Genomic DNA, 26,050 nt, shown 5'->3' on the forward strand with positions numbered 1-26,050 from the left:
GGCAGCCATTGGTAAAAATCTGGAGCCTGCTGAAGTAAACCGGGATGTATAGTGCGTGTACACTTAGGTAAAAACATAGGAGCTGCCATATTGGAGCAAACCAATGGTCTATCTAGTCTGGGATCTTGCTAACAGCTGTGGTCAAGGTCTGATCTTTCAGAGGAAAATAAAACGCTCTAGAATAGGTCTGGGGAAGAGCTAGGTCTTAGGAGATACTGAGCACCCTCAACTACCATTGACGTCAATAACTTATGTTCTTATGTAGAGTGCTCAATACCTTGCAGGATTAGGCTCTAGTTATGCAGTGGCTGTCATTGAATGTGACATGGCAGGGATAGGGGGACAAAATACTTTACTGACCCTCCTGTTGGCCATCATGCTTATACTCTGAAGCATTAAGGTCTGTATCCCTTTGTAGTATTATGACCCAAATTCCTAGCGGAGTATAGTTGCTCATATTTAATTTCTTCAGTAAGACTCACACTTGGATGATTTTTGGCCATAGTATAATGAAGTTTTGGCTTTATAACTTAATTATTGTAAAAAATTTCTTTATTTAAAATGTACAAGTAATTGAGCCATTGTTACTATAAACCACGATTAAATAGTTACGGAAGTGCCAAGCATTCATACTAACACACATAAAGTTTCCATACAGATGTTAAACAAATCTTACTCATAAACGGTATTTGTGACCTTTAAAAGTTCCCTTTGTGTTTGGTCAACATCTTATAATTATCTATGTATTTATTTTGTTCAAATTCAAAAAACAGTAATATATATATTTTAAAATCGACTTGATCCTTCTGTAAGGCTGGCTGTCATTTTTTTTCTATTGGAAGTATTTTACATACTTTATTTCCTATACCACTAATGTTGGGGGATCTGTACTTTTCTAAAAGTGAACGATCATGCATCTGGTGCTAGTAGTAATTGTGTTATTCATAGATGCACAGATTCTAAGGCTGGAAAGGTCCACTGTGATAATCTAATCTGACCTCCTTACACAGGCCATAGAAATTCCAAAAATAATTCCTGTTTGAACTAAAGCAGATCTTTTAGAAAAACAGTCAATCTTGCTTTAAAAATTGCCAGTGACAGAGAATTTACCACAACCCTTGGTAAATTGTTCCAGTGTGTAATTACCCTCACTGTTAAAAACTTACACCTTATTTCCAGTCTGAATTTGTCTGGTTTCAATTTCCAGCCATTGGATCTTGTTTGTCTGCTAGATTAAAGAGACCGTTATTAAATATTTGTTCTCCAGGTAGGTACTTGCAGACTGTGACCAAGGCACTCCTTAGCCTTCTCTTTGTTAAGCTAAATAGATTGAGTTGTTGGAGTTTATCACTATATGGCATGTTTTCCAATCCTTTAATCATTCTTGGGCTCTTCTTTGAACCCTCTCCAATTCATCAACATGTTTCTTGAAGTATGGACACCAAAACAGGACTCAATATTCCAGCAGTGCTGGCACCACAGCTAAATATAGGTGTAAAATAACCTCTCTACTCCTACTCGAGATTCTGGTGTTTATGCACCCAAGGATCAAAGGGTCCTTCCCCCAATCAATAGTCTCCTTTGGACTGTAACATAATAAAATCACTATGGGTTCTGTGGGTAGCCTAATTTAAATTATTTTGAAAATTTTATTTGCTGTTTTTGTGTTCAAAATACTATTATATCAAGACATTCCCACCATAACATGCAGAACAGTCCATATTCCTCCAAATCCTCTCCAGCATTTATGACTTCCTTTTTTATATATTTCCTTTAGCTTAAATGGAGTGAGATATCATTGATAAAGTATTTTGCAATAATTGTCCTTAATGGTTACACAAATAGATGAAGTTTTGACCTTTCTCAGGATATTTTCCCATTGTTACAAAGTTATATCCATTTTTAGATCTTTTCCCATAGAGATAGTCTTGCTTTCCAGGTCCATCAGTAACAATTCATTGTACCATACAGAGATCTGGCCCTCTAAGGTGGTCTTTCCTGTAATTAGTATCACTTCTCGTCTCTCTATGAGCTGAGGGGTGAAAACATTTTCTATCCTCTTCTGAGATATGAGCATCTTACATGGGCTTTGATATAATACTCTAGTTGCAATAAATCCAATTGTTATATTAATATTCTTCATCAGTTCTTTGCATAGTTTTATCATTACAGAATATCCAGCCACTTTTTCCTGACATACAGTATACATTAAAAAGAACAGGAGTCCTTGTGGCACCTTAGAGACTAACAAATTTATTAGAGCATAAGCTTTCGTGGGCTACTGCCCACTTCTTCGGATGCCCACGAAAGCTTATGCTCTAATCAATTTGTTAGTCTCTAAGGTGCCACAAGTACTCCTGTTCTTTTTGCGGATACAGACTAACACGGCTGCTACTCTGAAACCTGACAGTATACATTGAATTTGATAACTCTGGTTGAAATTCTGGATGGATGTAAGCAGGGAGGGGAAGAGGCTACTTCTTATCTGTGTCAGATTCCATATCCAAAGTGATGTTATATATTGTTTCCCTGTTGTGTATGTCTAAATTTTTGGAGTACAAAAATCAATGCACTATATTTATATTTAAAATCCTGTTTGAGTTCCATCCAGTGTACTAGGCTGATAGTGATTTTAACTGAGCCGCCCAATATTTTAGTAAGTTTGGTACTACCAATCCCCCTTGCAGATCTGCTCTATAAAGAGTTGTCTCATTTAAAGTTAAGAGTTTACTGTCCCACAAAAAGTTAATAATTTTTGATTGAATTGCCTCTAGAGTTATTTTTTGTATCCCTACTGGTAGGGCCTGAAATAGCAAATGAAGTTTTAGTAACGAATTCATTTTTACTGCTGCTTTATGGCCAAGCTAAGACAAATGTAATTCTTCTTCGAGTGATTGCTCCTGTGTATTCCACAGTAGGTGTGCATGCTCGCCACGTGCACCGGTGCCGGAAATTTTTCCCTTAGCAGTACCCGTACTGGGGGAGCACCCCGGCGACCCCTAGGGTGGCGCCTGTGTATCGCGCTATAAGGGGAGCCACAGGCTCCCCCCACCCTCAGTTCCTTCTTGCTGCCAGTGAAGGTAGTCGGAACTTTGTGCTCCAGCTCTGCTGCAGCCCTTTTTTCTCAACCTTAGTGGCGATACGATTGGCATGCGTGGCTTTCCTCATGCACCTCCGCGGCAGGGTGGTCAGGGTCCTCCTCAAGGACAACACCGCCACCATGTACTATATCAACAGGCAAGGCGGGACCCACTCCCTAGCCCTCTGCCGGGAAGCCCTGACCCTATGGGAGTTCTGTATAGCCCACGATATCTCCCTGAGGGCGGCTCACCTCTCGGGTGTCCGCAATACGCAAGCAGATCGCCTCAGCAGGGTCTTCTCCCCCCAGTATGAGTGGTCCCTCCACTCGGAGGTCGCTCACCAGCTCTTCCGAGAGTGGGGAGCTCCCCAGATTGACCTGTTTGCAACCTGCCAGAACCAGCGTTGCCCCCAGTTCTGCTCCAGGGGAGGGGTGGGGGAAGGTGCAATCTCCGACGCGTTCCTCCTGAGCTGCTCGGGCCAGCTCCTTTATGCCTTTCCCCCCATTCCCCCTCATCTCCATGGTCCTTCAGAAGGTGAAAGCGGACAAGGCAAGAGTCATTCTCATAGTCCCGGCATGGGCTGGCCAGCACATGGCGGCCCCCCTGAGGGCACTGCCACTCTGCCCGGACCTCCTCTCCCAGGACGGGGGGGCGCCTCCTCCATCCCAATCTGGCCGCGCTCCACCTGGCAGCGTGGCTGCTCCATGGCTGAATGAGGAGGAGAACAGGTGTTCAGAGCAGGTAAAGTGAGTCCTCCTGGAAAGCAGAAAGCCGTCCACGCATCAGACGTACGTGGCGAAGTGGTCCAGGTTCGCCAGGTGGGCGAGTGAGCGTGGAGTCTCCCCCTCCTCTGCACCTCTCCAGTTTGTCCTGGACTACCTTTTATCCCTTAGGGCCCAGGGTCTGGCACCTGCCTCAGTTAAGGTGCACCTTGCGGCCATATCGGCCTTTCACCCGCCGGTGCAGGGGCACTCGGTCTTCTCCTACTCAATGGCCTCTCATTTCCTGAAGGGCCTTGACCGTTCATTCCCGTATTCTAGGCCCTCCTTGCCGTAATGGGACCTCAACCTGGTCTTGTCCCATCTCACGGGGCCCCCCTTCGAACCCCTGGCCACATGTTCCTGGTCGCACCTCTCATGGAAGGTGGCCTTCCTTGTGGCAATCATGTCAGCCCGACGTGTCTCGGAACTCAGGGCCTTAACCTCGGAACCCCCCTATATGGTTTTCCATAGGGATAAAGTCCAGCTCTGCCCACACCCGGCGTTCTTCCCGAAGGTGGTCTCCGCCTTCCATATGAAGCAGAGCATCTTTCTCCCCGTGCTCTGTCCTAAGCCCCACTCCTCTAACGAGGAACAAGCAAAGTCTGGCGAAAGTGCTTGGGTCTTAGGTGGGAAGGTCGGGACTGGAGGCTAACTGAGTGGAGTGAGTGAGATGCGGTCACCTGCCCCAGCTGGCAGTCATCCTCTTACATACGTCTGTGGCTGGACAGCTAAACTGTGGATTCCATGTCAAGCTTTAATATTGAATGAGAAGGGGACAAAATTACAGGTCAATAACCAGTCAGTAAAGGAAAGTAAGAAGTCAGAGGAAAAGGCAGCAAAGGGGTAACAGTGAAAAAAGAGAAAGATAAATATACTACTTTTCCCTCCACTTGTCAGCCAGGATTGGGTGTGGTGACATTACTCTTCTGGGCTTTTGTATCATTTTATTCTCCCCCATAGGGTAGTTTTTCAATCTCTCTTTTGCCCTAATTGTAAAATAAATTATGAATTGGGGGTGAGAGAGGCTGTATCACATCCACTGGGATCTGATTACAAGTCTTGCTCCTGAGTGACAGCTCAATCCTGGTGTACAGTGTCATTCAAACCATTTCTCCTCTGCCTCACTTGAAGTACACAACAAAGCCCTCTCAGACTGATAGCAAAGGCAGCATGCAGGCTGAGAGAAAGCCACCCAGGAAGGAAAAGTTTAAAGTAACTGCCATAGTTTTGGCTTGAGGGTTAACAGAAGGTCTGGGAGACAGGGGGTGGGAGGATCTGATTGCCAGTGACTGGTGGTTTCAGAAATCAGGGAGAGGGAAGAATCAGGTCACCAGAACCAGTAAACGACTAGTGTGAGAGAACAAATAGCCCTTCATAAAATTGGGCTTCTGGCTTATTGGAGAGTTTGCTCTAAAAGATGGGAGTCCATTGGGAGTCCAGGCGCCTCCAACTGCTCAAGTGAGAACATCCAAACACCAGTGACAGCTTCCAAGTAAGTATAGTGCAGTGAAGGGATGCACATAGATTTGGGGCTGGGGAAGAAAGTACCTGAAACATTTTTAAGGGGGCCCTGGGATTCAGTGAAGGGAGAAAAAGGTTCTCTCTGCAGTGTCTTGTGGGGTGTTGCGTATGCTTTAAGTTTGCATTCACAGAATGAAGCAGATCAGTTTCATTCCAGACCAGAATGAGGATATGTCTGAGGGCAGCCTGTCTGTGGAATCCCTGTTTCTTGCTGACCAATCCAACAGCCCAGCAGAGGAAAAGATGAGAGCAGATAGCTCTGACACAGACCTAGAGATTGAAGGTGAGCATTTGCTGGCCACACTTCCAACTAAACCCTTTCCTTCACAGTCAGTGCAGCACCTTTTAACAAGAAGTGGAGTCCCCGAGCAGGGGACCAAGGACACTGCCCTATTAGGAATCCCAGCACCCTTCCCATTTTCCAGCAGTATGGGTAGGAAAAGGATGGACTTCTCACCAAGGGCTCTGTCTCTAGATCATGCTGGTGGAGCCCCTCTTATATTTAGTATCATTCTCTAGCTAGTGGGTTTAGCCCTGTAGCTAGTAAATGGCTTGTTAATCAAACTCTGCTCATTTTTATATATGGCAAAGGTGTCTGGAGCCTAGGATCGGCACTTCGTTAATGTACTATAAATTGAAAGGAGAAAGAAAGAAAATTAAAACCCAGAAGAATCTAAGAAAAGAAGATGTTTGGGAGAGTCCTCAAATATAACTGGCAAAAGTACTTTAACTAGAGTGGAGTTTGTGCTGAGGTTAAACCATTGCATAAATATAGCAATACGGAGAATACAACCTCTAAATACTAGGTTTGATGAAGAAAGTCCAAATGACAGGTTTTTACGGAAATGCAGCCATCAGCTGTCCTGGTCTGTTCTACTGCAGCTGTGTCAGCAACTTCCAGTGGCCAAGATTATGAGAACACACAGTTTCTTTCTGCCATTTGTAAGCCAATGTGCTGCGGGTTGACCAGTGTCCTCTGGCACCATCTGCCATAGGCTTCACTTATGATAAATAAAATAAGGCTTCCTTGCCTCATGTCAGAAGTGCTTGTTTAGACCTGGAATGATTTAGTCACATTCCAGGTTTCTGGAGTTAGACATTAGAAACCAAAGCATGTTTCTGACAGTCAAACATAGAAGGAGTGGGTTCAGGATAAGTTGTCCCAGAAACAGATGTCCTTAAGAGCAGAGATCTTATTCTTATCCTGTGGAATTCCATTTGCCATCAGCTTAGCTCAACAAGGCAAAATTAGACATAGGCCAGCCACAAAAAACCCAGCCCCTGAATCTAGCGTGCCCTGTTGACTGAAAGGTTGAATTTGATTAATGAATCTGACAACATGTGGAGTGAGGGTCTCATGAGCACAAAAAGCACAAGTGGCTTCTTGGCTCCCTGCAAGCCTGGCGACTCTTGGGCTGTCCCAGTCTACCCCATCATCACAGTTGAGGGGGAGAGAACTTCTCACGTGATCCTAATCTCTCCTTCCATCAAATTGCAAGGCCAACCCTGGGCAAAAGGGAGAAATGCACAGAGATTCTTACTAGCTTGACTCTTCTGGGGGGTTGCTAGGCTCATGCCTTCTAGCCCTTCCTCATGAGGTAACCTATGGACCCCAGCAAGGAATCAACCAGTTCCCTCTGCAGGTGAAGAAATAGCTGCAGTGAGGGGGGGAGAGAGACGGGACACTGAGTACACTGCTCACAAACCCCCTTTGTTTCTATAGATACCGAGAGGTCCTTTGCAACCATGAAGGGTGCAGAGCTATATCTAGAAGCTTGCAAACTGGTGGGGGTGGTGCCTGTCTCTTACTTCCTTCGGAACATGGAGGAGCCTTACATGAACCTGAACCATCATGGTCTAGGACCCCAAGGTGCCAAAGCCATTGCCATCGCACTGGTGGTGAGTAGCTGATCAAGGATGGAAGTAGTGGTGTCAACTCAAAGCCCAGAAGCATACTGGGCCTCTCAAAATTTTGGAGGCTATTATTTAGTGTGTGTGGGGAGGGGTGGGTAAATCTACATTATCCTTGTAGGAGCCCTGAGAAACCCCACCATTTCTAACCCTCTACACAGAACATAAGAACCACCATACTGGATCAGACCAATGGTCTAATAGATTGGTGAGGCATGATTTCCCTTTACAAAAGCCATGTTGACTCTTCCCCAACAAATCATGTTCATCTGTATGTCTGATCATTCTGTTCTTTACTATAGTTTCAACCAGTTTTCCTGGTACAGAAGTTAGGCTTATTGGCCTGGAATTGCCAGGATCGCCTCTGGAGCCTTTTTTTAAAAATTAGTGTGCCATTAACTATCCTCCAGTCATCTGACAGAATCCAATTTAAATGATAGGTTACATAGCACAGTTAGTAGTTCAGCAATTTCATATTTGAGTTCCTTCAGAACTCTTTGGTGAATACCATCTGGCCCTGGTGTCTTATTAATTTATCAAAGCTGTTGCAGCCACTAACCTTCCAACCAAAAAAAGGAACCTCTTTGCTGACTGTAGAAGGGTCCTACAAGCCCCCACAGGGCCTGATTTTCCAGCACTCCTACCCCTTACAGGCCCAGGGAGTAAGACAGCAAGATTGATCCAACCCTGGTTCTCTGCTAACCACTGGGCAGGCCCAGGGAACCTAAGATTGGGAATTGAACCTGGTTCTCCCATAATAGCAGTGCAGAGCATGAGTCACTTGGAAGCTACACCACTTAACCAAGTCTCTTTCATGTCCCAGCACCCTCAGCCCCAGCTCTGCCCTTTTTCACTGACCACAGTTATGTTAGGCACAGTTCCTGCAGTGCCTTACATGGGAGATATACAGGGACTGCGTAAATTACACCAAGGACATTGCCCATTTCACTAACATTCCAGCAATTCTCTGTCTCTCTCTGTCTTGTTTGGGCTGTTTTAGTCCAACACAACCATCACTCATCTGGAGCTGGAAGATAACTGGATCCTGGCTGAAGGAGTCATGTGTCTGGTACAGATGCTGCGAGAGAACTGCTACATTCAAGAGCTGGTATTCAATTTTCCTCCTAGTTCTAACACACTGGAACATGGCAATATAGGAGACATACAAGCTCCCACCATTAGTCATCTCATCCAGTTTCCTTCCTTACTGGGGCAGACCATTGATCTTTCAGTTCTCGTATCCCCACCTTGTGCTGTACCAAATCATATGCTGCATTTTTAATATAAAACAATAGTATCTGCCTCAGATTTTCTGCACAAAATATCTGAGGAAATTTTGAATTTTCTGAGTTTCAAGAAAATCAGTTAATTAGTTTCCAAGTTCTAATTGCCTCCTCACAAAAAAATTCTCATTCTGAATGTCATAATTTTTGTGCCCCTCTAGTTTAAAAAGTATGAGCCGCAGAAAAGCAAAATAGTGAGAGCATGATAGGCTCACTGGTGCTATGGAATTATTTATTTAATTTACAGAAACACACAAAATGATTACCTTCTTTCTCATAAATAAATCCTTCTACAGTATGGTTAGCCAATGGAGAAAATGTTCTGTGTTGGAGACTTTCATGCTCCAACAGGGTATGTGGAAGCCCTTCTGAAGAGACTAAGAGAGGAATACGAAATTACTTTTTATATATGGTCTAAGTAACATTTCCAGTATCCAAAATTGGGGGCATATGGAATGGATTTTGTAAGGTCTTGGGCTTTGTGTTGCGTCAAAGAAGATCTTTGACAAAGTAACTGCTGGTTCTTTGAAGACCAAGACCTCAGTGAAGTTGTTGTCTCCTATTACGAAGGAGCTGAGGTTGCACATACAAGTATCAAAAAAGAAGGAAACCTTTGGTTTTAATTACTGTCTAGGAGTGACCCTGCCTGACTAGTTGCCTCTGTCCTGCTGGTCTTGGATTCTCTTGGCCTTTCTTGCACATTCAGCCACAAACAACAATAAAAGCAGCTCTATTCTGGGGAGGGGGGGTTCCTTTCATATGCTTGATACTTCCCTTTCAGAACATCTCCAATAATCACATTGGCACAGAAGGAGCGGAAGCCATCTCCAGGATGTTCCTGGATAATATTTCTAGTCTCCGGGCTGTTCAGCTCTCAGGTGGGTCCATATATTATAAGAAGGTGGCGGAGTAGGAGATTGATATGATAACATTTTCACTTCTATAGCTCTTCTCATCCTGAAAGCACGTTATAGACTATGGGCCAGATTCTGCTCTCATGTATATGTACTCTGGTGTAAATCCAGTGAAGTCTAGATTTATACTTATATTCATACCAAAATAAGGATCTGGCCCTGTATACATAGAGCACCTCTGAACTACAGCCACCTCTGAGCAATTTCGGTGTGGCCCTCAGCTAGGCAATGTCTGAGTGCTCTGTGAGTCCTAAGACAACATTAGTAAGAAAGTCAAAAGAAGAGAAAGGGTGGAGGTAACCTCTTTCAACCCTATTTGTTCTTCATTATTATGGGATGCCATTCCAGCCAGCCCAGGAAGTTCTCCCAGACACAATGCAATGTCACAAAGGAGACCTTTGGGCTCTGTTAACACATGCTTCTCCTCTGCAGGAAACAACTTTAGGGAGGAAACTGCACAGTACTTTGCCGAGGCACTAGTGGTAAGTAATTTGCCAAGCAGGGAGGAGGTGGAGGGGAGAGTGGGCCTGGCAGGAAGCAGGTTTCTGCACAGAACCATTCACAGTCCTAAGGCTGCAAAACTTTCACGGAGGTCATGGAAGTCACAGATTCCGTGACATTCCAGGACCTCCATGACTTCTGCAGTGGCCGGTGCAGCTGACTCCAGGGCCGCCCAAGCAGCTGGGGCAGCCCTGGCGTCAGCTGCACTGGCCACTGCTCAGGTGGCCCCAGGCAGCTAGTCCCGGGTGCTGCCCTGGAGCATCTCTCCAGGAGCTGCAGCAGCAGCGCCCTGACCCCCCCCCCCCCAACATCAGTGGCAGCAGGGCCCCGGGCAGCGGTGGAGCCCTGGGCCACCCCAACCCCAGCAGCAGCGTTGGTGGAGTCCTGGGCCACTCCACCCCCAGCAGCAGCAGGGTCCCAAGCTGCCCCCCATAGCAACAGCATTGGCAGGGCCCCAGGCCATCCCACCCCAGCAGCAGCGGGGCCCTGGACGCCACCCTCACACCCCCGGAGCAGCAGCATCCCCCGGAACATCCCCCGCAGCATCCGCAGGAGCGCCTACCGTCCCTAGCACCTAAGATTTAGTTAGGGGTATTTTTAGTAAAAAGTCATGGACAGGACACAGGCCATGACTTTTTGGTTATTGCCCATGACCTGTCCATGACTTTTACTAAAAATAGCTGTGATAAAATTGGAGTACTTGTGGCACCTTAGAGACTAACAAATTTATTAGAGCATAAGCTTTCGTGGACTACAGCCCACTTCTTCGGATGCATATAGAATGGAACATATAATGAGGAGATATGTGTTTATTATTATATGTTCATTATATGTTCCATTCTATATGCATCCGAAGAAGTGGGCTGTAGTCCACGAAAGCTTATGCTCTAATAAATTTGTTAGTCTCTAAGGTGCCACAAGTACTCCTGTTCTTCTTTTTGCGGATACAGACTAACACGGCTGTTACTCTGAAACTTGTGATAAAATTGTAGCCTTAATTAAGGGCTCTCCCCATTTTAAAGCCCTTACTTACTTGGTTTGATTCCCACCAACTAGTGCCCACATGATTTCCTGACATAAGTCTGGTGAATGCTTGTCACTCGCTTTAGAAAGGAGACAGGCTAGGAGGACACGGAGAAGTGTGTACCAGGTTAATGTGTTCTCAGGACAACTCTTGGGGTCTGGCTAGGATATGAACCCTCTGGAGTGCGTAACAGGAGTACAGAAGGGGATTTTGGGGATGCAAAGCTTTCAAGAAACATAAGTGGTCTGATTTTAAATCACTTTGAAAGTCAGAAGTAAAAAGAAGTTTAGTGCCTTTCTCAGTTTATTCTCTATCACAAAAACCATTACACAATTTGGCAGCACTGGACATTTCTGCCCAGGATCTGAATTTGTAACACAAAGTGCTATAGGTCAGGATTGGAATGAGGCGCATTGGTAGAGGAGGAATATGGGGACCGAACTGGAATAGCAGGGTGTGCTGCAGAACAGGACTGGGTCCATAAACAGAGTGTGAGAGTGAAGTTTGAACAGCATTTGTTATTACTGTGCCTAGCTGCTTTGACTCCTCTGTTTCATGAGGAAAAAATACAATGTTAAAAGACTGACAAACCTGCTTTGTTCTGGGAATCATAATCCTCTATCTCCGTGGCAGGGCCGGCTCCAGGGTTTTGGCCGCCCCAAGCAGCAAAAAAAAAAAAAAGCGCCGCGATCGTGATCTGCGGTGGCAATTCGTCGGGAGGTCCTACAATCCGAGCTGGAGCGAGGGACCGTCCGCCGAATTACCGCCGAATAGCTGGACGTGCCACCCCTCTCCGGAGTGGCTGCCCCAAGCACCTTCTTGACAAGCTGGTGCCTGGAGCCGGCCCTGCTCCGTGCTGACAAACTGCTGTGCACTTGAATAGCTGAGAGCCTATATTTCATTCTCTTCTGGGGACTTAGGATGGCAGCTGACTGCAGCTGGATGGAAGATCTGATTCTCTCTGCATCATTTCTATCCATAGGGCAATTACCGAGTGAAGGAGCTGGACCTCAGCCACAATGAGTTCTCTGAGAAGGGAGGAGAGCATCTGGGACAGATGTTGGGTAACTCCAATCATTACTTCCACAGAGCCAGCTGGGCAGTCAGTACAGGCATCCTTTCCCTTAGAGACCTCTGGGGGCCAGCCCTGATGCAGAAGTGAATCCACCACTTTTCTTACATTTTACCGCAAGAAGGTTGTGGGGCTTGATGGCTACTGTAAAGGACTGAGAGCTACGGCTTTAACCCTCCTGGCTTGGCCACTGATTCACCCTTAACTCCATATCGCTTTGGGTGACTCTCTCAACTTCCTTGGGGCTGAGACTTCTCAATTTGCCAAAATCCAAATCTCGGGTGCTAATAGTGTCACAGGGAAAGACCTTTATAAATCTCTCTCTTTCTCTTAGTATTTCTGCCTGTCTATCACAGTGACCCCTTGGCAGCAAATGTATGCTTTTTAACCACACAGTGCTCCCTTAAACTATACTGAAATCCTTTCTTTGGTCCAAATAACACTTTCATTTTCCTGATTCAGTGTTTCCACCATCATAGATTTACTATTAAGATCAGCCTGGGTATTTAGAAGACCGATAAATTCAATCCTGTGATGAGTGAGAAGGGACTGTGTTTGTGCCTCATTTAATCCAGTGGGAAAATGGGGTCTAAAGATAAACAGGGGCCTTCACAGAGCAAGCAGAAGCTGTGTCTGAGCCCAGCTCTCCCATGGAAATAAATGTCCTTCCTTCCAGCTCCACTGAGGCACAAAATGAAAAGATGAAAAACCATTTGTAATAGATTTTTTTTAAGTTGGACAAACCTGCCAGCTGTTGGGATCCAAACTGCTGTCCATGGAGAATCATCATAAAATCAGATAGGAACTTGTTGGCAGCCAGCCTCTTGCCCCAATCAGAGGTCATTTCCCAACACTGTAGCAGGACTCCTCTCTCACTAATGGATTCACACACAGCACTAATGGATTCACACACATCCTACCCTGAGTAAAATTGCCACCATGTGCCATGCTTTGCAGCTGGACTGGCACAGGCACACATACAGCTGTGTATATCTGACACAAAGGGTTGAATTTCTATTTGCTTGCTAATCAGCTGCAGGCAGAGTGCGTCTTGCTTTTTTGTGTGTGTAGGAGGGAGAATCCCACCCATCTGTTACAGAAAGTGAGCGTCCACTAGTATTAACCATCTCCCTTCCCTCACCCGTCCAGTGTAATATGTTTTTTGCATAAGCCAGAGAAACTGTTTTCTTCTGCCTCCTCGAGCTGAAAATTACACCTCCAGCTCGAAGTGGAGACGTACCTTGCATCACCAACATATTCTCTGCTCTTCAGATTCTCTGGTGAGCACGGAGGCTCTGGCTAGAGTTAAAACAGAGGCAGGTTTCACCTGCTGCAAGTCATAGATTCATAGATTCATAGATTCTAGGACTGGAAGGGACCTCGAGAGGTCATCGAGTCCAGTCCCCTGCCCGCATGGCAGGACCAAATACTGCCTAGACCATCCCTAATAGACATTTATCTAACCTACTCTTAAATATCTCCAGAGACGGAGATTCCACAACCTCCCTAGGCAATTTGTTCCAGTGTTTAACCACCCTGACAGTTAGGAACTTTTTCCTAATGTCCAATCTAGACCTCCCTTGCTGCAGTTTAAACCCATTGTTTCTGGTTCTATCCTTAGAGGCTAAGGTGAACAAGTTCTCTCCCTCCTCCTTATGACACCCTTTTATATACCTGAAAACTGCTATCATGTCCCCTCTCAGTCTTCTCTTTTCCAAACTAAACAAACCCAATTCTTTCAGCCTTCCTTCATAGGTCATGTTCTCAAGACCTTTAATCATTCTTGTTGCTCTTCTTTGGACCCTTTCCAGTTTCTCCACATCTTTTTTAAAATGCGGCGCCCAGAACTGGACACAATACTCCAGCTGAGGCCTAACCAGAGCAGAGTAGAGCGGAAGAATGACTTCTCGTGTCTTGCTCACAACACACCTGTTAATGCATCCCAGAATCATGTTTGCTTTTTTTGCAACAGCATCACACTGTTGACTCATATTTAGCTTGTGGTCCACTATAACCCCTAGATCCCTTTCTGCCGTACTCCTTCCTAGACAGTCTTTTCCCATTCTGTATGTGTGAAATTGATTTTTCCTTCCTAAGTGGAGCACTTTGCATTTGTCTTTGTTAAACTTCATCCTGTTTAACTCAGACCATTTCTCCAATTTGTCCAGATCATTTTGAATTATGACCCTGTCCTCCAAAGTAGTTGCAATCCCTCCCAGTTTGGTATCATCCGCAAACTTAATAAGCGTACTTTCTATGCCAATATCTAAGTCGTTGATGAAGATATTGAACAGAGCCGGTCCCAAAACAGACCCCTGCGGTACCCCACTCGTTACGCCTTTCCAGCAGGATTGGGAACCATTAATAACAACTCTCTGAGTACGATTATCCAGCCAGTTATGCACCCACCTTATAGTAGCCCCATCTAATTTGTATTTGCCTAGTTTATCGATAAGAATATCATGCGAGACCGTATCAAATGCCTTACTAAAGTCTAGGTATACCACATCCACCGCTTCACCCTTATCCACAAGGCTCGTTATCCTATCAAAGAAAGCTATCAGATTGGTTTGACATGATTTGTTCTTCACAAATCCATGCTGGCTATTCCCTATCTCCTTACCACCTTCCAAGTGTTGGCAGACGATTTCCTTAATTACTTGCTCCATTATCTTCCCTGGCACAGAAGTTAAACTAACTGGTCTGTAGTTACCTGGGTTGTTTTTATTTCCCTTTTTATAGATGGGCACTATATTTGCCCTTTTCCAGTCTTCTGGAATCTCTCCCGTCTCCCATGACTTTCCAAAGATAATAGCTAGAGGCTCAGATACCTCCTCTATTAGCTCCTTGAGTATTCTAGGATGCATTTCATCAGGCCCGGGTGACTTGCAGGCATCTAACTTTTCTAAGTGATGTTTAACTTGTTCTTTTTTTATTTTATCCGCTAAACCTACCCCCTTCCCATTAGCATTCACTATGTTAGGCATTCCTTCAGACTTCTCGGTGAAGACCGAAACAAAGAAGTCATTAAGCATCTCTGCCATTTCCAAGTTTCCTGTTACTGTTTCTCCCTCTTCACTAAGCAGTGGGCCTACCCTGTCTTTGGTCTTCCTCTTGCTTCTAATGTATTGATAAAAAGTCTTCTTGTTTCCTTTTATTCCCGTAGCTAGTTTGAGCTCATTTTGTGCCTTTGCCTTTCTAATCTTGCCCCTGCATTCCTGTGTTGTTTGCCTATATTCATCCTTTGTAATCTGTCCTAGTTTCCATTTTTTATATGACTCCTTTTTATTTTTTAGATCGTGCAAGATCTCGTGGTTAAGCCAAGGTGGTCTTTTGCCACATTTTCTATCTTTCCTAACCAGCGGAATAGCTTGCTTTTGGGCCCTTAATAGTGTCCCTTTGAAAAACTGCCAACTGCCAAGTCAGTTCATGTTGTTGATGGATTTGTAGCAACCCTTTTTTCTTGGTCTCTTAGCAATTGTTTGGTGGAGGAATCCAGGCTCTGGAACTTAAGCTGCTCTTCAGTGGCATCTCTGCTTTTCTGATCAGGTTGATAGCCCTCAGAACGTTGCTGGGCCTGCCCTGCTCCAAAAAGCATCTGTAGCATAGGCTATTTCACGCTCTCCCCTTGTACAGAGCACCGTTGGGCCTCACAGGACCAGCTACCAACTCAGAGAGCTCCACTGCACACTGTCACAGCTCAGGGCAACTGCACCTGTATTTCCCCTCAGTGGTCCAACCAGGGCACCCTCTCCCAGGCCTCCAGCTCCCCAACTGTTGTCTTTCCTGTATCTCACTTCGTTCTGACCGAGCTACTACCAGGTAGAAACAGGCTGCCCAAGCACACACGTTTACTTTCTCTTCAGAGATGGTTAACGGTGTGACTGCCCACAGCTATAAGTTACCATACAGTTCTTTCTGAGCAAACCTATTTGATTCTTAAGGTCAAAGCATTACAGAGAAAACATTAAAAACAATAGAGGAACCTACATGCATGCCAATCATTTTATCAGAGATCACCCCAACCCTTACATGGCCTCTGGCAGGAGCAATCCTTCAATCTCCACCAGGTTTTTTTTTTGTGATTTCAAATTCATCACAGCTTCAGCTCAGAACAAGCACACTCATAACATGTTTAGTCCACCCTTTATACAGTTCAGGGGTCTTTGATCGAGAATTTCCAGGAGCAGGTAATTAGTAGACAATGGGTTTTCCTCCCTGGACAGGGCTCAAAAGGATGGATTCCAAGTAGGTCATTTGCATTCCCCTTAATCCCTGGTACTTCCTAGGAAATCCACTCTACATGTATTATTCCAAAAGGCCCTTTGAAGTTTCTAATCCCTTCCATAGAGGGCATTAGTCAGTCTCCTTAGAGAAGTTACAGATAATTCCCCACTAACACAAACACAACTGCATATTTAATACAATGGACCACAAAGGCATTGAATCTAATTTAATAAGGTTTAACTTAAATGAATAAAGTTCATTCATGACATTGCAGGAAATTGTCCGTCTGTCACACACACCTTACAAGAGGAGTATTTGGTGCTCAGGCCACTATCAGATTCCCACTGGAGGAAGGGGCAGTGGTCCCTGGTATCACTATCATGTATCAGTGATGGGGGTGTTATTAGTGGGGATGGCAGCAGTAGTGTCGAGTGTGGAATCAATACGGAGGGTAGCAACAGCAGGTTGTTTCTCTAATATAGGATGTGTTATTATTCCTTTAAGATCCCTAATAGTGTCTGTAGCCTGTTACTGCAGTCTGTGTCTAGTGTCTTGGGAGGTGGAGAAATGGAGCGTCTTTTGTATGAATATATTTGCATGTATTTGTACATGTATCTGTATGCAGCTCTGTGTGTAGTAACTGCAAGTGTATGTGGGTGTGGTTGAGTGAGAGAGAGACTGTGTGAATCTGTCTGTGAGCGTGCTTACCACGTGTGTCTAGCTAGATTATTTCTCTATATGTGTTCATTTGTAGCATGTATTGTATGGTGTGTGCCTGGGATTACCTCATGTCTCACCACTCCTTCAATAACATGAATCTCTAGTCCCTTTTAAAATGCATTTCTGTTCATTCTCCTTCTTCAGCTAACATCTCTTTTCCTCTTCCTCAGCCAACAATGAAGCACTGGAGTTTCTGAACCTGAGCTGGAACCACTTGCGGATGAAGGGGGCTGTGGCACTGGGTGCTGGTCTCAGAGTAAGCCTCCCTCCTGAACAGTGATATGACTGACCCTGATTGTTAGCTGAGCTTGGAAAGTTGGCATGTCCTGGCATGTACTGATCTGCCCTTGTTCTGCTAATGGTTCTTTCATATCATCACTAGCCATTCAACTTCCTGTGTTTGCCAATAACCTATGCCCCTCTAATTTTACAGAGGGGTCAACTTTAGGCAACACTCAAAACCAAGCAACAGAGAAACAACAGATACTCCCATCCATACCCTCCTCTGACAAAGGGGTCTTCTATGACACATACTCCCAGTGACCCCTCATCTAGGCTTCTCGCCTGTCAAGCTTTAGTTTACTTTAGATTAATCTGCTTCAGAGATCCCTCATTGGGCAGAGGCACAGATTCCCCTCCCTACCCACTCTCTCAAACATCACACATCCCTGAGCCAAAGTCTGTCTGATGATGACGTAATGGCAATGGCAAACATGATTCATGAAAAGGGAAATAAAAACAACCCAGGATACTACAGACCAGTTAGTTTAACTTATGTGCAAGGGAAGATAATGGAGCAAGTAATTAAGGAAATCATCTGCAAACATGTGGAAGGTGGTAAGGTGATAGGGAATAGCCAGCATGGATTTGTAAAGAACAAATCATGTCAAACCAATCTGATAGCTTTCTTTGATAGGATAACGAATCTTGTGGATAAGGGAGAAGCGGTGGATGTGGTATACATAGACTTTAGTAAGGCATTCAATATGGTCTTGCATTATATTCTTATCAATAAACTAGGCAAATACCACTTAGATGGAGCTACTATAAGGGGGGTGCATAACTGGCTGGATAATGGTACTCAGAGAGTAGTTATTAATGGTTCCCAATCCTGCTGGAAAGGTATAACAAGTGGGCTTCCGCAGGGGTCTGTTTTGGGACCGGCTCTGTTCAATATCTTCATCAATGACTTAGATATTGGCATAGAAAGTACAGTTATTAAGTTTGCGGATGATACTAAATTGGGAGGGATTGCAACTGCTTTGGAGGATAAGGTCATAATTCAAAATGATCTGGACAAATTGGAGAAATAGTTTGAGGCAAACAGGATGAAGTTTAACAAAGACAAATGCAAAGTGCTCCACTTAGGAAGGAACAATCAGTTTCACACATACAGAATGGGAAGAAACTGTCTAGGAAGGAGTACGGCAGAAAGGGATTTAGGGGTTATAGTGGACCACAAGCTAAATATGAGTCAACAGTGTGATGCTGTTGCGAAAAAAGCAAACATGATTCTGGGATGCATTAACAGGTGTGTTGTGAGCAAGACACGAGAAGTCATTCTTCTGCTCTACTCTGCGCTGGTTAGGCCTCAACTGGAGTATTGTGTCCAGTTCTGGGCACCGCATTTCAAGAAAGATGTGGAGAAATTGGAGAGGGTCCAGAGAAGAGCAACAAGAATGATTAAAGGTCTTGAGAACATGACCTATGAAGGAAAGCTGAAAGAATTGGGTTTGTTTAGTTTGGAAAAGAGAAGACTGAGAGGGGACATGATAGCAGTTTTCAGGTATCTAAAAGAGTGTCATGAGGAGGAGGGAGAAAACTTGTTCACCTTAGCCTCGAAGGATAGAACAAGAAGCAATGGGCTTAAACTGCAGCAAGGGAGGTTTAGGTTGGACATTAGGAAAAAGTTCCTAACTGTCAGGGTGGTTAAACACTAGAATAAATTGCCTAGGGAGGTTGTGGAATCTCCATCTCTGGAGATATTTAAGAGTAGGTTAGATAAATATCTATCGGGGATGGTCTAGACAGTATTTGGTCCTGCCATGAGGGCAGGAGACTGGACTTGATGACCTCTCGAGGTCCCTTCCAGTCCTAGAATCTATTAATCTATTCAGGCACAGCACCTCCCTCTCCAATGTACTGCTTCATGGGTGCTTCTTGGCCTTTTTATAATCACCTATTTTCAGAATAGCATGTAAAGGACTACGCACTCTAGCATAAAGGGCACCTCTGAGAGAAAGCCTTTAGTGGGGAGTCTCCGCGGGTAATAATAGGGCAGTGCTGAGAGGAAGCTCACATCACTGAAGTCTGGGCAGGATTTGGTAGCTCACACAAATGTAGTCCTAGAGGGCACTGACCGTCAGTGCTGGGAGGAAGTTCACACCAGTGGGCTGTGGGCTGGCCCTGGTTAGCTCACACAGGTGCAGTTCCACTCAGCACTGCTGGGAAGAATTTTGCATCACTGTGCTCAGGGCTGGCACTGGTAGGTCACATCTGTGAGGAAACTCACACTGCTGGAGCCCCAGCTGGCATTTGCTAGGTTCTGCTGTGAGGCCACTGACATAAGTGGAATTCTATCTGGCAAAGACAACAGTGAAGAAGCAGGCAGAGCTCTTAAGTCCCCAGTTGGTTCACTGCCTCAGTCATGAAAGGGGGCTTCACAGGAGGAATAGATTGATGCATCAGCTGGATTTGCAATGGCTGTGATGCCAGTGGTGATTTCTCTTCTCTCTCTGGAGGTCAATGGAACGCTGAAGATACTTGACCTCTCATGGAATGGCTTTGGGAATGAAGGGGCTCTGGCCCTTGGAGAAGCTCTCAAACTTAACAACATTCTGGTCCAACTGGACATCAGCAGCAACCATATCAACAATGAAGGGGCTGGGAAGCTGGCCAAGGGGCTAGAGGTCAATGGAAATCTCAAAATCCTGAAGGTAAAGACAAAGCCTGAATTGGGCTATGAGTAAGGGAAGAGGGTGTAAAACCCTGAGCCGGGGGTGAGGAAAACTCTGATATGAGCTGCCTAAGCTGAAATGGAAAGCAATTGGTTTTGTGCTAAGCAAGAGACAGGCAAAGGAGGAGAAGAAGGAGGTGACCAGAATCTATTCCTGTAGTTGGCTTTGCAGAGTTTAATGGGAAGGTGACAAGATGGACAGATAATGAAGATAAACTTGTTGAAAGGGCACAGTTGGGCCATGACCCTCCTAAAGTCTAAACTGAGGGGGAAAGAGATATACCCACACTTATTACCAGGAAGTGAAATTCTCCTCCTAATTTTTTTTCCATTTGTCTTCCACCACAGCTGTCTCATAATCCCCTAACTGTAGAGGGTGCCATTGCGCTTGTCACATCCATCAGGAAGAATCCAAAATCCAAGATGGAAGAGATCAACATCTCAGTAAGATGGTGTTAGGGTTGGTAGAGTCCCAAAATATATACATTAGAACCTTTTGGAGCCACCTGAATTCTAGTGCTAAACTCTTTTAGAACTCTTTGAGGTCTGTCTTCTGGGTTACCTGTATCAGTTCAGCTCCAGCCACTAATGACAAAACATTACTATTTAACAGCTCTTCAATGGCATGAGTGGAAGTTGTGAGGTCTCAATCTAGTTCCTGGTAGATTGCTATCCATATCACCATCACAGTTAGCAGTAATTGGCCATCTTGACTGCAATCTCAGCAAAGAGGACAAAGCATGAGTTCGCCTTGGAGGCTAAACTCCTTCTCATGCTACAATATGACCTTCCAGGGCAGTATAGTAGAGCAGTGGTTCTCAAACTAGGGCCGCCGCTTGTTCAGGGAAAGCCCCTGGCGGTTTGTTTACCTGAGGCGCCCGTAGGTTCATTTGATCACAGCTCCCAGTGGCCGAGGTTCGCTGCTTCAGGTCAATGGGGGCTGCGGGAAGCGGCGGCCAGTACATCCCTCAGCCCGCGCCGCTTCCCGATCATAAATGTTTCCTTATCACTTGAAGAACTAAGACTTTAGAATGTCTATAAGAGAAATCATTTTCAATAAGAATTTTTTCTAGAATCCATTGCATGGGATTGAAACCAAGAGGTTCTTTTCTTTGCAGAGGAAAGGGGTGAAAAGGGCCATTTTTCTGATTTCTTAGTTTATCTCTGGATAACACATCCTAAGCATTAATCCTCCTTACATTCTTTTACACAGTCTACCACTTACAAATTGCAAGTAAAGACTCAGATCAAATATTCTATACAAAACATGAATCACAATAACTAATACTAAAACATATGATAAAAGAAAATAGTATGAAATACTAAAGCAAAATAGAAGGTATCAAGATGAATTTCAGAGTCTTGGTAACTTCACTTGGGGTAATAAACATGGTATTATTTTCCTTGAGCTTTGGAAGCCTGTCACACTGACAGAAAGCAGAGGCCTCCAGGAATCTCCTTACCTAGCTTGATGTTTTATATAATCAAATAAGCAACTAACAAGCATTTGAGCACTCATATTCTCCAAGCATCATGTGTATGAACATCATTTTAAGTGTCTCTTAAAAATTTCAGTAAAGGCAAAGACAAGTTTGTAATAACCTAATATAATAAAAATCAATTATAATGATTTCATTAATAACTATTTTTGCATCAATATTGAGGTTTACCCCCTACAGGTGGCTATAAAACCTGAAGATAGAATATTGTATTAGTGCTGTCTTTGCTATAACTGCTCTGGGGATAGTTGACTTAAGTTTGATTTTCAGAAATGCTCAGCCCGCACTACTCCATCAAAATCTATGAGCGCTGCAACTGCTCAGCATCTCTGAAAACCAAACTCTTAGTCTCCAGATACTGCCAATATGTAACCTTTAACCAACACTACATACTTAGAGCCCTGCAAAACTGCGGGTATCCGCTTTATATCCATGGACCATTTCTGAGGATAGCAGCATGGATGTGGATACAAATTTTGTATCCGCACAGGACTTTGACGGTAAGAGCCGGGCGGGCAGCTGTGAGGAACCATGGCACGGATCCTTCACCTGCCCTGGGCGGGTGCCTGGGGGGCAGGGACACTGGGTGGGGGCTGCTTGGGCCTCTGCCATGGCTCTCCACAGCTGCCCGCCCGGATCTTATTGTGGCCAGGCTGCAGCTCCGAGCCGCCCCTCTCCCTGCCGGAGCCAGGTCGGGGAGAGTCACACTGGCATCTGTGGGGAGTCTGGGTCCCTCCACTTGCCCTGGGCAGAGGGCTGGGACACTGGGTGGGGGTCTGCGTGGGTTTCCTGCCCAGGGCAGGTGGAGGGTCTGCCGCCAGTGTGGCTCTCCCCGGCCCGGCTCCAGCCGGGGAGGGAGGGTGGCTCAGAGCTGCAGCCCAGCCACAGTAAGAGCAGGCAGCTGTGGGGAGCCTCAGCAGACCCTCCACCTGCCCCGGGTGGGGGGCCCAAGCAGCCCCTGGGCAGCTCCACAGCATGGAGCCCAGCCGGGGAGTTGTGGGGAGCCGTGGTGGACCCTCCACCTGCTCACGGTGCGGGTGAGAGGCTGAGAGCAGTCCCTGGCTATGTCCCCGTCCCCCAGGTTCCCTGCCCAGCTGAGGGCAGGTGGAGGGTCCCTGACTCCACGTGGGCTCCCCACAGCTGCCCACATGGCTCTCTCCAACTGGGCTCTGGCGGGTGGGGGGAGGGATGCCTTGGCGCCTCAGCCAGGCCCCCACTGTAGAGCCCTGCAACCCCGCAGATATCTGTGGATGTGGATATCTGCAGATAATTTTTGTGGATAGCGGATCGGATTCGGATACACATTTGTGTATCCACGCAGGGCTATATACATAATGAAACAGAGTTTTACGAAAAGCACTGAAAATTCTAGGTGTCAAGTGAAACTCAACCCCCTCCCAGATTCCCCTGTCCCTGTAGGGTGGACTGTAAAGAGACATTATTGGAGAAACTAACCCCTTTGACTTTAGATCAGTTTTAATTTTTTTTTCTGCAGAAAGACAAGCAATGATGAGCAGGTCATATGTTGAGCAAGTGGGGAGGGGACCATCTCCCAATGATCTTCTGATGACCGACTATTTGAGCCAGGTGGCAGATGTGTTTCAGCTTGACAGACATTTGTCTTGTGTCAAACTGAAGTAAATTTTGTGTATCACAAGTGGTGATAGGTGGTGAGGATAAAGAAAGGGAACATACGCTCAGAGGCTGAAGCACTAAAGAGTCTTGGGCCCCCAGTGGGATCCACTAAAGTGAAGTGTGGGGAGGAAAGAAGGTCTGAGGCATGGGGAGCATAGTTAATATTGAGATAAGATGGGGTTCATTAATATAGACGGTTTCTTGCTTTCATTAAACCCTCAGGCAGGCTGAACAATATGGCTGGGATGTCTGTGCTGAGTGTGGTGTCCTCTTTCCCCTACATTAGAATGTGCTTGTGAATGGAAGCTTCCTCAAGCTGCTGGACGTGGTGTGTCAGGTGCACCCTGAATTAGATGTCATCTATGGTGGGGTTCGAGGCTTCATCTCCAAGAAGCCTGAACAGCGTCCAGACCCCATGATGCTGATTCAGGTGAGCAGTCCAGATTGGCTACATAGTCTCTCCACACAAATAAGCAATGGCCACGTTAACTCCACCCTATACCGAAAACCCACCGACTGCTACGCCTACCTTCATACCTCCAGCTTCCACCCTGGACACACCACACGATCCATCGTCTACAGCCAAGTGCTGAGGTACAACCGCATCTGCTCCAACCCCTCAGACAGAGACCAACACCTACAAGATCTTCACTAAGCATTCTCAAAACTACAATACCCACACAAGGAAATAAAGAAACAAATCAACAGAGCCAGACGTGTACCCAGAAGCCTCCTACAAGACAGGCCCAAAAAAGAAACCAACAGAACTCCACTGGCCATCACCTACAGTCCTCAGCTTAAACCTCTCCAACGCATCATCAGTGATCTACAACCCATCCTGGACAATGATCCCTCACTTTCACAGACCTGGGAAGGCAGGCCAGTCCTCGCCCACAGACAACCCGCCAACCTTAAGCATATTCTCACCAGCAACCCCGCACCGCACCATAACAACTCTAACTCAGGACCCAATCCATGCAACAAACCTCGATGCCAACTCTGCCCACATATCTACACCAGCAACACCATCACAGGACCTAACCAGATCAGCTACAACGTCACCGGCTCATTCACCTGCATGTCCACCAATGTTATATACGCCACCATGTGCCAGCAATGTCCCTCTGCTATGCATATTGGCCATACTGGACAGTCACTACGCAAGAGGATAAATGGACACAAGTCAGATATCAGGAATGGCAATATACAAAAACCTGTAGGAGAACACTTCAACCTCCCTGGCCACACAATAGCAGATGTAAAGGTAGCCATCTTACAGCAAAAAAACTTCAGGACCAGACTCCAAAGAGAAACTGCTGAGCTCCAGTTCATTTGCAAATTTGACACCATCAGATCAGGATTAAACAAAGACTCTGAATGGCTATCCAACTACAGAAGCAGTTTCTCCTCCCTTGGTATTCACACCTCAACTCCTAGCAGAGCACCTCACCCTCCCTGATTGAACTAACCTCGTTATCTCCATACTGATTTATACCTGCCTCTGGAAATTTCCATTACTTGCGTCTGATGAAGTGAGGTTCTTACCCACAAAAGCTTATGCTCCAATACTTCTGTTAGTCTTAAAGGTGCCACAGGACCCTCTGTTGCTCTCCACACCTAGTGCACAAACTCTGGGCTACTTCAGGGAGGGATGAGCTTTCTTCTCAGCAAAAAATTCAGCCAGTTAGGACCCTCCAGAAGAGGCCACGCAGTCTCCTCTTGTATTGTGGAATGGAGCATTCCATAGTCACACATTTAATTCCATGTAGAATTACTTAGCAAATCTTTCTGTTTTTTAGGGGAAACACATGGCTGGGGATTGGATGGCTCACAGGGGTCTGACATCTGAATAAGATAAAAACTTTTTTTTAACCTCTAGTCTGATGGTTTGAATCTCATTCAGGTCAGTAATGACTAAAAATCATTAGTAATAATAATTCTGTGACTTTGTATGACATCTTCAATCCAAGAATTTCAAAGCACTTTACAAAAATGGGTCAGTATTATCTCTGTTTTACAGATGAGGAAAGTGAGGCACAAGGAAGTTAAATGGCTTGCCTAATTTCACACAGCAAGTCAGTGGCAGAGTTGAGAATAATAATCCAGATCTTCTGATTCCCAGTCCTATTCTATAATCACCTGACAGTACTGCTCCCTTGTCCAACTGATGGTTGTCAGATGAGCTGTCTGAAACATGCTGGTGGATCTCAGTTCAGATCATCACAAAACCCCCACTACCCCAGTTGAACTTAATAGGACCCCTTTTGGAGCCTTCAAGATTAAGCTATATAAATACAAGATATTATATTATTTATTAACACATATTGCCAGAAACTTTATATAACTATTTTCAAAGGCCTGTAATTTCTACAAGTGACAGCAGGTGGCGATGTCCCCCTTGCTGGGACAGGAGAGTCATACAATCAGACCTGTTTCAGAGTAGCAGCTGTGTTAGTCTGTAGCCGCAAAAAGAAGGTGATCTGGATAAAAAAAGTTTTCACGACCAGGCTGCTACTACTAACCTGGCTGCATTCCTTAGTGGCTAAGCAGAATATTAGCCAGTTAACCTCTGCAACACTGTATATGTGGCTTTGAATAAGTGTGCTGGGATCTAGATAAGGTGTTAGGAGCCCTAGTGTACAACCTGGATGCACTTGGAACAGCTGGTTGCACTGAAGATGGGAGAGGTGGTGAGAGCCACAGAGAACTGTTCACTGTGCGTACAGATCTTGGTGACCAACACAGACCTGGGATGAGAGTGAACAGCAAAGACGACATGTGTTTGCAGTAGAATATGGTATCAAAAATAGACAAAGCTGTTTTGGGTTGCATGTGCAAAAGCACTGAAGCTTACAGCAAGAAAATGCTAGTTCCTCGCTGCATGGCATCAGGAATAAAAAAAAATTCTTAAAGCTAATGTTAAAATTATCTAATACATGGGTTAAA

At 45.3% G+C, this 26,050-nt stretch overlaps 2 protein-coding genes across 2 annotated transcripts in view; one reads left to right on the forward strand and one right to left on the reverse strand.

Moving 5' to 3' along the window:
• The window catches only part of ANGEL1 (angel homolog 1), a 230,098-nt gene that overhangs the window by 24,420 nt on the left and 179,628 nt on the right, over positions 1-26,050 (reverse strand). The gene's annotated exons all lie outside the window — the stretch shown is intronic.
• Positions 5,418-26,050, forward strand: part of LRRC74A (leucine rich repeat containing 74A) — a 31,669-nt gene continuing 11,036 nt past the window's right edge. Inside the window, exons 1-10 of the mRNA XM_054027731.1 lie at positions 5,418-5,645; positions 7,086-7,261; positions 8,274-8,381; positions 9,338-9,434; positions 9,903-9,952; positions 11,978-12,059; positions 17,185-17,270; positions 19,756-19,950; positions 20,319-20,414; positions 23,391-23,534. Of these exons, the coding sequence (XP_053883706.1) occupies positions 5,495-5,645; positions 7,086-7,261; positions 8,274-8,381; positions 9,338-9,434; positions 9,903-9,952; positions 11,978-12,059; positions 17,185-17,270; positions 19,756-19,950; positions 20,319-20,414; positions 23,391-23,534 (1,185 nt within the window). The 5' untranslated portion in view covers positions 5,418-5,494. The remainder of the gene's footprint in view (positions 5,646-7,085; positions 7,262-8,273; positions 8,382-9,337; positions 9,435-9,902; positions 9,953-11,977; positions 12,060-17,184; positions 17,271-19,755; positions 19,951-20,318; positions 20,415-23,390; positions 23,535-26,050) is intronic.

The sequence above is a fragment of the Malaclemys terrapin genome, chromosome 4 (genome assembly GCF_027887155.1).
Source record: "Malaclemys terrapin pileata isolate rMalTer1 chromosome 4, rMalTer1.hap1, whole genome shotgun sequence".
NCBI lineage: Eukaryota > Metazoa > Chordata > Testudines > Emydidae > Malaclemys > Malaclemys terrapin.